The sequence below is a fragment of the Eucalyptus grandis genome, chromosome 10, assembly GCF_016545825.1.
Source record: "Eucalyptus grandis isolate ANBG69807.140 chromosome 10, ASM1654582v1, whole genome shotgun sequence".
In the NCBI taxonomy this organism is placed as follows: Eukaryota; Viridiplantae; Streptophyta; class Magnoliopsida; order Myrtales; family Myrtaceae; genus Eucalyptus; species Eucalyptus grandis.
Window position 1 is genome coordinate 37,800,552 of NC_052621.1, and position 11,820 is coordinate 37,812,371.

The following is an 11,820-nucleotide window of genomic DNA, read 5'->3' on the forward strand; positions in this document are numbered from 1 at the left end:
ACACCGGCATGCGCTTGGGAGTAATTGTAAGTGTCTTAGACGTGAATATTCTCGGTGAAGATACTTAAAATATATCCTTAACGGAGGAAGCCAAATATCGAATGATAATGTGTATCCGTCAGAGATGCCTGCTGAGTTTTGATTGGATATGAGTTGTCCGTCCCAGCACTAGGGAAGGGGGCACCCACGAGCCAAACGGTCAGTCGGTCGTAAACGTGTAAAAAGACCTATCTAATTCCCAGAGCGAGTCGATGAAAAAAAGACCAAACCTATCACCGTCCGCAAAAGACGATGCTCCTTGCTAATACGATAAGTTTCTCTTTTCAACCGATCCTATGCATCCGATTTGATTGCGTTCAACTGGGCAACCGACTCTAACAAAGATAAAATGAATTCGCAGATACACTCACAAGACACAAAAGAAGCGTAATGCTTATGAGAAATTAGAAAACCATCAACATCCGTGGTGTTTCTTTGAGGTGAGCCTTGTGCTCCGAATATCACTCCAGTGTTTTTGTCGATAATTACATTATCTTGTTTGCAGATTCTCTGAGATGAACCCCCCCCCCTTCAAATGAATTTCCAGACCAAGTAGCCACTCTTACAGTGATGCGCGAAGGAGATGCAACCTCGGCAGGACTTCTCACACGTGCTCCGCTGCTACTCAAGAAGGAAGAAACTCACTTACAGAATTGCCATAGTTCACTACATGAAGGCATCGGATCTAAAAATTATGTTCTCCTAGACCTTCTGTGTAGGTGGCCCTTCCATTCATTAAAGGGCTCAGACCTTCACTTCCGGCTCTTCCAAACACATGACGGGCTCAGAGAGGTGATTGAACGCCGCAGATGGCACTTCCACAGAACTGCTGGATGTGGAGGATTTCTTAAACTGAACTAGAATCATGGTCATGTTGTCGCAATCCTTCACTGCCAGCAGAGGGTGTCAAACATCTCTCGAAGACTCTCTCACAGAAAGCTGGAAGTTTGCTTTTCTGCAGAGTTTTTCATTTAGCAAATGCCTAGGTTTTCTTCTCGAGTTTTCCTGCATTGCCGTCAGTTTGGGAACCTAATATCTCAAGTGTTAAGAATGTACCGTGCGTAACTGTTCCCTAACATAGTCCAGCAGCTGCTGGCTTGACATGCAATCCCTGCTAAGCAAGCTTATGGACACAAACATAGTTGGCTGGAAGATTATTTGTCGGTAGAAAATGACATCAGCAAAAGGATGTAATGAAGCGCTATATTCCGCCGCATGCTAGTACAAGGAACTCATCATCTTCACAGAGCTCAATCTACAAAATTGGAGAAAAAGGAGGGAAAAGGGTTTAAAAACGCAATAGAAGCAATCGTAAGTATAAATACTAATGTTTATAAATGGCCAAAGTCATAAAAAAATTCCTGCATTAAAGTCAACAGCAGTTCAACCATCTTGATTGAAAAGAAATGTAGATACCCTCACAAGACTGCAAGATTATATCTTGATTAGCTATCACATACAATAGTTATGTCGGGATTTGCAGCTGAAATTTGTCTTTCAGCTGGGAATGATTTGTTCTGCTTGAATTCCACGTCTCCTGCAGCCAACAGATATTACGTCCCCAATTCACATTGGACGGCATGAACCCTATAAAAGTCCATGGACACACATGCATACACGCGTGCTGAGAGAGAGAGAGAGAGAGAGAGAGAGACTCCCTCTACTCTATCAACTGGTCATCGAGAATAAAAACTAGTAGTAGAGCCAATAGCTCTTGCTAGATTCAAACTTCCATCGACCTTCCAACTTGAATGAAACCCCCAGCTTGAAGAATTCTCTCTCTCTCTCTCTCTCTCTCAATGTCAAGGTCCGGCTTGTGATCTTTAGACAAATTATATGCCTGCATATAGCTAGAAACACTTGCCTTAGTTACTGTTCATTCTTCCCTAGTGAAGGCAACCTGAGCATCATTATCCTATCCAACATACAATATTAGCTACTAATGATAACACCATCCAAAAACTATATGAAGTTGAAGAAGAGGAATTTCCAACATCAGATCGAATTGGATTAGCTTGTTCCGGACACTGTCCTGCAAAAGTTTTCACGTACACTAAATGAAGTTGAAGAAGAGGAATTTCCAACATTAAATTATATTCTTCCACAGGACATACTAATCTACTTGTCTGAAGACCAGGGCTAGAGTTTCAAAGCTGATAAACGATCAGAATGATCAAGAGCCTGCTTATTCTTCCTTCCATGGCGTCGATAATGTAAAAATGAGTAAATTTCATAACATCAATAGCATTGAACTGAGATGTGTTATCATCTGCCTATGTCTACTTTAGTGATCTAGTCAAATTCACTCAAATAATAAGGCCCCCTACCAAACTACAACTCGAGATGAAATAGAAAATGAGAAGAGGACAGGAACAACCTCCCAGCTGAATATTGATGAAATTTTCTGTGTCCTCAATGTACTCCTTCATCTGAAACAAGGGCAATAAGAAATTTCTGTAAGTGTCCTGTACTACTTCCAGATCAAACAAAAGATAATCATTGAGTGAAGAGAACGGTAATGCCATACCGAGGTCAACTTGTATAATGTGCTTTGAATCATAACAAGAAATGCTTCCAGCAACATCTCAAGTTCTATGTTCTTTCGGCACTTTCTGAACTGCTCATGCCCTCGTGCTGGTTCTTGGCATTGATAAAGCTTCTCTCCGGCTTCCACCAATCTGGAGGGCAAGCAACAGGAGAAACTGGTCAGAAACTGATAAAGCACCATCAGTTGATCTGCTTCCCAACATAGACTGGTCACCATAAAATGTTGGCTGCATCCTCGGTTTCTTTTGAGTGAGGTACATCTCTGCCAATTGTCCTTTATCATTCAGCAGCTGCTCAGTCGCATCCTTAACCTACATTGGGACATTTAAGAGGAAAACGTTAGAAACCAATAATCCCAGTAAGGCTGCGTGTGTGGGTGGGGGGAGGATATCTGATATCATTCACCAGGACAATTCATTACAACATTGACATATATTCCATGTACCTTGTGCACTCTCCTTGTTAAGGCAACGAGTCTGCTTTTAAATGCACGGACACACTCCAACGTGCTAATCTTCGAAGTAAGCTCATCTAGCAAAGGATAACCTTCAATCTGAAGTTCTGATGCCTATAGAATATGAATATGATGGTTTTACTCCTTTGCTCAGCTCACTTCGAATCAATCAGAACTGATTAAATGGACGTCGAAATTATCCATGGAAGTAGATCTTACTGTTACGAGAATCCATGACACAGTACAGAAGTGCCATTCTAATAATCAAAGCAAAGCATTCCATGACGGCCTTTAATGCAACTAAAAACAGCAAAATCAGCTTAGAAGATACCGAGACATGAGTCATGACTCATTTATGGCAATTCAGTCCAGACACAATACTAGCATTATCTTAACATAAAAGACAATCTGACCGAAGCTCTCAAAAAATGAAGTTTGGATCTATGCTTCGATCAGCATCTTTCCCAAACCTGAGAATCAAGAAAAGTATAGGCAGCTTCAAGCGCTACTTCAAGTGCCCTAAATTCAAAGGGAAGATGATCTGGGGATGCATTCCCAAAAATATTGTGGAAGTTTCTACTTCCCCTTCTCTGGCTCAAGTCAGCACTCTCAGAATTCGAGACTCCGCCCACCCCAGCTGTGGTCAACCTGCGCTGTAGCTCCACAACATACAGTAGAACATAGCTATCAAGGGAATTCGAAAGCAGAACCTCATCTGCTGTGATGATACACCGAATCTGCTCCAATTTAACCACAATTGCCTTCTCTCGACCAAGAATGGTGGAGGGGTACACAAACAATGGATTGAGCAAGCGTAAATCCTGGGCAGGAAGATCAAGCTGAAGCATCATTGTGACCTTATCCACCTCAATGACCTCTGAGTTACCAGAAGTTTCAATGTGAAACCAGGAGCAAAGGCCTTGGCCGCGCCCCATCCGGTTTGCCACTGAGTCTTCAGAGCTGAAATTGGGCAACAAGCAAAGAGCATAACTCGCCAAATTACAACAATCAGCGACCGAACCTTAATTGTGGGGGCAGGTGAAAGACCCAACTATTTGGCCTTCAAATGAGCCTAGTCGTTACATTTAGGGATGAGTATGACAAGTGGGAACCTGTAGATTTCAGATTCCAAGGTATACAGGATAGGTTCTGGGTTTCAAAAAATGAGGAATCTTCAACGGGTAGGTTCCAGGTTATTAGTTGGATAAACTTGGAACCTAAAACTTAGAATCTGTAACCTACAACCTGGAATAAGTTTTAATATTTTTCTTAGTCTATGTCTCTGTGTGATATTCAAATATTCCATGTTGTACGATGATGAATGTATAATCTAAAAGAACTAATCTAAGTTTTCATTTTATGGCTAAGATTTTTACTTTATTAAAGTTCATAATTTTTGTGTATCTAAATATAAATTATGATTAGTGAATTATAATCGTTCATATAATAATATAAGTAGAACTTAAATAGATCTTAGAACCTATGACATGATAGGCTCCAAGTTTAGGGTATGCAAGATAGGTTTCAAGTTCCAAAAAAATGAGGAACCTATTCCGACGAGTAGGTTTTAAGTTTTCAGGTGGAACTTGTACGAAACTTAGATTCGCTCCTCCCTACTTCTATCTAATTGAATTCCCTGCCAAGAATTCATTTTTTTCTGTTAATAGTTTTGTTCATTTTGTATTCTTTTTGATGAATAACAAGCTTGTTTATTATTATTGCGTTCATTTTCGTTTTGTTTAACTAAAAATGGATTAAAAAAAAAACATTGTTGGACCTTGGAACTGACGCTAAAACCTGTGACAGGGTGGGTTCCAAGTCCTAGGTTCCGACGGGTAGGTTTCAAGTTCTAAACAATGAGGAACCTATATTCCGAAAGTAAGTTCCAGTTCTAGGCGGGATTTGTAAGGAACTTGGAACTGCTTACTCCTAATTACATTGGTCAGGACCCACAATGTATGCCTCGATTTTTTTAGATATTTACGCATTTTTATCTTATTATTGTGTGATTCTTCATTTGATATTGTCATGTAGATGAGTCTAAACATTATATATTTCTTATGATTGTACATATCTCTGATTAGTATATATTTGGTATTATGTTTATCTTGTCATCCAATAAAACTTATAAATAAAATCATATATTCTTTATCGGTATTATGTTAAAATATACAAAAAATTCTTAAATTTTCCTTCATATTATTGTTCTTAACTTAATTTTTTATTGCAACTATCACGCCCCGATCCTCGAGCGTGTGTCCATCCCTCTCTGGTCAATAAAATTTTGCGACTTTCCAACATGGACGAATCGCCCCACCTTCTCTTTCATTTTATTGCATATGCAAGAGCGAATGTAAATAGGAATATAGTAGGACCCAAAAAAAAAAAAAACAATAACCATCTCGGGATAGAAAAGCAAGACAACAGATTCATAAACAAACATGCTTTTATAAACATACTAAGTTATATACAAAAGTCTATACCAAAAAGATTTCAAAAGATTAACTCTCTAAAAGAGGCTGTCCTACGGGTTCTCTCAGCTCGGCTCTAGGTCCACCACTCTACGGCCCTAAAGATTGAGCCCACAATGAGGTGAGATATAAATTTCAGCGAGTTCACACTCTAAACCCCGATTATGAGGGAAATACGCCTAGAAACGTCATAATCACACAATCACACAACCATAAGGACTCATCTCATCTCAGATCTACCCTGTAGGTCATATCACAAACATCATGAAAGCATGAGCAACAAATAAGCTCATCAATAGGAACGCCATACTCAATTATAACAAAGTACAAGAGTCCTAATTATAGGGTCAAATCTTTATGACACATCACATATCGTGCCACACAATTTTGTCTCATAATCCGGCGCGTTCAACTCAATTAATCACGCGTTCCTAGTTTTGATCTCGGCATAAAGCACGGCCTGCTTTTTGTTCGGCTGTCTTCTGGCATTGCTAGGCTATGTCTCACACCATTGAGCGCTACTACATTTTTCCTAGACGGCTTTCCCGAATGAGCACGTGTCCAGAATCTATTGCGATCGGCTTCCCATTATCTAGGGGTGTCCCATATAGGGGTTACCGTCCAGCTTAATAGTCAAGAACGGGTTCTATTAACCAACACACGATCACTCAAGTATGGCCTAGGGCACCGTGCATTGCACTCAAATGCCTCAATTAAAATGATGAACCTAGCCTTTTTTTTTTCTTTTTTTATGATGACCTAAGGAAACCCGTATAGCCGGCAGCCGTCGGGCAAACCCTGGGGCCGCACGAAGGAACCACCATCCCGTGCAAGCGGTTAAGGCACCAAGCGCCTCCGTTGGGTTTTGAACCCCTCACCTTGAGGCAAGGATCAACGGAGCCTTATCCAACGGAGCCACCGCGGCAAGTGGTGAACCTAGCCTTTTTCTTTCGTATTAGAAATACATGGTAAAATAGTCGTGTGTGGGGTACACAATCAACTCAACCTAGAAAAATCGATATCTTTCTATTTAAAATCCTACTGTTTTATATAATATATAAAACCATTTTTGGTATTAAAATCCGACACTCGGGATTTTCTGAATAAATATTGGAAATTAACAAATTTTGGAATAAAAGACTAAAAATCCAATCAGCACCGAATTTGCACAAATTAACACTCAATTGCATAAATTAACCATACCATTGCAATCAGCACGAAGTTCTAGTCACCGGCTATCCTTGTCTAATTTCTAGAAAAATATTTAATAATTAAATAATTTCTAAAATTAATTAAATAAATCAATTTAAATACCAAATATTAACCTAGGCCGTAATTGCTAAATTAAATACCGAAATGGGCCCGAAAAATTCTCGAACCACTCTAGATAAATAATGCAGCTTGTTTAGTCCTTAACTAAGCCATTCTAACCACCTAGCATGCATAATTAACTAATTAAATCACTAATCTAATCTAACTAACCACCTCATTCCTAATTAAATTAAATTAAACACCCATTAAACATCATTAGCCTACTAAGAAGAGTTTAGTGCTGAGTGGTTTTCTGCTAAAAGGCTATCCTTGAAGGGCTTGAACGAGAGTTGTTCGCCACTATGGAAAGGCATATTTGCAGGAAATTGACTCCGTCTTCACTGGTTCTAAGTCTAGGTCCATTCATGGTATCAAAGCCATGGTTTTGTTTGTAATATTATCAGTTCCATGCGCTTGGTAGGAGAATCCAGTGCTGAGAAGATCTCTTTACATCATGTCCATAGAATCAGAAATCCTCGAAGCCCCTGTTTCTCTTGCTCCATCTCCTTCATCCTCAACCCCTTCAGATTTTCGCGTTTCCAATGCTTCTAAGATAGATTATCTTTATGAAGTCTTTCTTAATGACAAAACTAAGATTTCTGAAACTCAACTTCCTCTTATGAACCCTTATTCCGCTTTTGCTAAACCCATCTCATCATTTTCACCCATCCGCTCCATTCGCCAACTTATACACCAAACCCCAAAGCAAGTAAATGAGTATGTCTAGTCCTCCAAATTTGACCAGCACCCCATTCCTGCTACTGAAAATGAGTATTTTGTTACTCTCCAGATCTCTCCAGAATTTCCCAGACAATGGGCTCAACAAGGATATACTCATGTTCATTATGTCGCTGTTCATTTTGCTCTCACCTTTCATGGTCACAAAGGTTTACTAGTTGTTGCTAGAATAGCGTTATTGGATACCCGATTCCTAGAATACCAACATGCCTATATTGGCACTGTCCAAACTACTCTGAATGCTAGCACAGTTTTTGTGACTCTATATCCTAACTTCAATATCGTTCTTTCAGATTTGCAATTACTTTATTTTATGAAGATACAGGTTCAGCTCACTGGAGCTCCTCAAATTGTTGATTCTGTTGCTACAACACTTCATTACCAAATGGTGTACCGAGTGCAGAACCATGCTTTTGATCTAAATTTCAACAATGGAAATGAAGATACTTTGTTCATCTCCATGCAAAATGATCAAGCTTCCTATATCCATGTTCCCAGACAAATTCCAAAGGAGAAGTTAGCCACTCTCCTCCCAGAGACTTGGATCACTAATTATGAAAAGCTACACCAAAATAACAAGCCCTTCTAGTCTTCGGATTCTAAATTCATCCGAAAGAAATATGGAACTGTTTCCATCAAATTTGGCAAGGAAAAGGAAGAAAGTCCATCCATCTTCCAAACCCTCTTCATAGTTGAACCATGTGTTCCTAAATCAATTTCCAAGCCAGATCCGAAAAAGCTTGTTAGACACTTTAATGGTGATGGACATCCAGTCCATTACTACAAAGACCAGTATGGTCATTGTTTTTGGGATCCTTTTTGCCAGTGCTCTTATTGCATAAAATCCCCTGACGAGATAAATCCATATGACAAACCCCCACCTCAGAGGAGAAAACGAAAAGATGCCATTTTCCAAAAATACTTAAATAGAGACCCATCTGTTGATACTCTTGGTGAGTATGACAAATACCAGTTCGTAGTTTCCTACGCACCACCCCCACCACCAGAGTTTATTGTTCCACCTTTGGTCTCACTAACTCCACCACCGTCACCTCCACCATCTCCTCCTCAGAAAAAACCAGCTCTCTCCCCGTTTTATAAGCCAATCTTAAAATGGGCTAAGAAGCATTCTTACCCACTTGAGACTCCAGCAAGAACACCACTCTCTTCCTCCATAGCCATGTTCCATGAAACAGATTTTTCGCCCCTTGTCCGAGAAAGTTCTATACTTTCGTTCCCCACTCCAGAAGAATTCATTGATCCACAGGGCATGTACCACCATACTCCTAAAATACCTATCCCCACTGATGTGGATGAACATGAGAGATAGAGAAAGACTCCTGCTGCTAAAGCTGTTCTAAATTGACAATAGGAGACTCTGTTAGCACAAAACAATGTTTTCAAAGCAATTGATTCCAAGATTGGGAATGTGCAACAAGATCTTCGAAAGTATGATGAGACCACCAAGAAAATGGTTTCTGAATTCCAAAAAAGGCTTAATGCCTTGGAATCAGGACAACATCTAAGGTATCATCACTTAGAGAGCCCAAAGCCGGAGAAAGAAAAACTCAAAAGACAAATCCAACTCCTTGAAGAATGAAAGTTTAGACCTTTTGATCCATTTGCAACTACAGTAAGAACAAGGTATTTACCTCCGCCACCCCAAACGTTTATCTTTGCTGTCATTCCAGAAGATTCTTTCAAAAAAGAACCAGATATGGCAGAAATGAGAAATCGCTTGAATCAATTACGAAAGGACAAAGGAAAAGAAAAAATGCCTACAGAATCAAGTTTGATCGTTATAAAAGAAAGGCCAGACCAGATGATGCTATCCAATCCATTAGAATCTTTTCTAAAGGATTTGGGTACTCAAGAACAACCTGATCCTGTTATCCAATAGCCTAATCCTGCCATTCCGAATGATCAGATTCTATTTCCAACTGAACAAGCTTTTCCTATCTTTGATACTGAATCAGATTCAGCATCCCTTTCGTCATCTTCATCTTTCTCAATCCCTGCTGTTGATTCCCTCCCTATTGCGCCAGTAACTTTATCAATATTCATGGCTGATCCTCCAGACTAGGATATGGAATCAAACTACTCTGAACTAGAGATTGTTCAGACAAACAATCTTGGACAAAATGTATCCATGACATCGAAGTAGTTTTTCACCATCGATGATATTCCCTATCACAAATTACTAGAAAGACTCGAAGAATTTCATACTTGGTTGAATACTCAGTCCATCACCAATCATGATATGAATGATGTCATTTACAACTTTGTTACGAGGTTTACAGGAAGCCTCAAACTTTGATGGAAATCAATGTCGTAAAAAGACCAGATTCATTTTCTAATGTCACATGATTTTAGCCATGCCATCACTTTCTTATATCATTTATTTGTGGGAAAACCCACTAATCTTATAGAAATGAAAAGAAGAAAATTTTTCGAAAGAAAATGTTGCTCTCTCCAAAAGAAATATCTTGATAAGCATTATCAAGAAATGCTTAAAAGTTTTTATCATATTGGAGCTGATCCAAATCTAAAGCATGTTTTCTTGACTTCCATCCCTAAAGAACTATCCCAGATGGTTGAAAGATCTTTTTTTGGAAGACAAAGGAGAATACAAGATATTGCCCTAGGAGAAATACAGCAAGAAATCCATCTATGCCTTGAAGAACTGTGCCTAAAACGCCAGATGGTCCGCACCTACATCACAGATGACAAAGCCCTTGAGACAGCTTGCTCTCACCAAAAGTTGACGATCAAATGTTCCAAACAAGACTGTGATGGTACTTGTGGAAAGTTTTCTCGAAAGAAGAAACACTTCAAGAAGTTCTGGATGAAGAAATCCAAACATGGCCCTAAGAACTTCCGAAGAAAGAAGAAATGACGATACCTACGCAAAAGAAAAGATTGCACAGGCCACAAGAAATCAAATTGTTGCTTCATCTGCAATCAGAAAGGACACTTTGCCAAAATTGTCCTCAAGCGAGAAAATGTCAAAATCGCTTAATTCATCACATTGAAAATGAAACTAGAATTTCTCTTGAAAATGATGATATTAAATCCTTATTCTTTGTTGATGAAGAACCATCTGAACAAACTCTTTGTATCATTCCTTCTTACCAAACTCCCAGTGAAACTGAAACTGATTCAGACTCTGAAGATATTTTTCATATATCCCTCACATATTCATAACAAACTCCTAACATATTTTCAAGTCAAACTCATTGTTGTTGGAGAAATCTTCTTGAAGTGTTTTGAAGTTGACAAAACGTTTCTATCAGTCTAGTCTGAAGGCTTGCAGACTCTGTTGTTTAAAGTCCGAAGACCTCCTGGACATCCAGACACAAAACAAAGTCAAACAGGTTCAAACCACAAATCACAAATCAACAAACAATTAAAAGTTTAATGAATGAAAAGTTTTTGATCAAATCTTGCATCTCTCCCCCTTTTTGTCATCATTAAAAAGGATGAGATGAAGTTAAGATTGCTTAGGAACGCGGACAAGCTGGAAATCTTTCATAGACCGAACGATGCCTTCCCTTTTAAAGTCTTCCTTTAGTTGTGCAATCTCCTCACTCTTGGCATTGGCCTGATTCTGAACAGAGAGGGCTTGCATTTTATCATTCAATGAACAGGAATAAGCTTGACCTTCATTCTTCAAGCTTTGAACTTCGCATTCCAAGGCATAAATTTGACCTCACATCTCCAAGAGAATATCCATGATTCTGCGAAAATCTACTCCATTATCGGTCCGAGTACTTGCTTCCGGCTCGATCGATGGAGTGAATGCGGTGATGGTGGATCGCATAATCGCACGGGTTTGGCGATGAAACTTCATGACCTTCTTCTGGAACCGAGATGCATAAACATTCTCTCGGGTTTCTGGTGAGCGATCGACTCCTTCACTTGCATCGGGACATGAAGACCTCACTCCTTTCTCCCGATCTCCCCCGTTTCCATGCCTACGGTGGAGAAGAGTGTTCCTCGGGTTCTTCTTCCGCTTTCTTTCTTCTTACGGTCTTTCCTCCTCTCTGTTTCTTTTTCAGCTTCTATTTCTTCTTCTTCCTTCTCCTCTCGCTTCTTTCGTCATTTGATCCGATTCTTTCTGTGGAACAGGACGACTTAAATTCTTCAAAGCCAATGCAGAGATGGTGATGTCTTCCTCATCATCTTCATCCTCAATGAGGAGAGCTCTTCTTCTCTTGGATGGAGCAACCATGGGCTCCTTCCCTTTTCTTTTAGCTGAGA

General features: G+C 39.5%; 1 protein-coding gene across 1 annotated transcript; it reads right to left on the bottom strand.

The window, feature by feature from the left end:
* Positions 1 to 1,513: 1,513 nt before the first annotated feature.
* LOC104424197 (magnesium transporter MRS2-1) lies at positions 1,514 to 4,061 on the bottom strand. The gene is given in 6 exon segments (XM_018864144.2): positions 1,514 to 2,468; positions 2,567 to 2,634; positions 2,637 to 2,747; positions 2,750 to 2,897; positions 3,032 to 3,154; positions 3,511 to 4,061. Coding segments are annotated over 6 exon segments (1,038 nt in total). The 5' UTR covers positions 3,976 to 4,061; the 3' UTR covers positions 1,514 to 2,345.
* Positions 4,062 to 11,820: the final 7,759 nt, after the last annotated feature.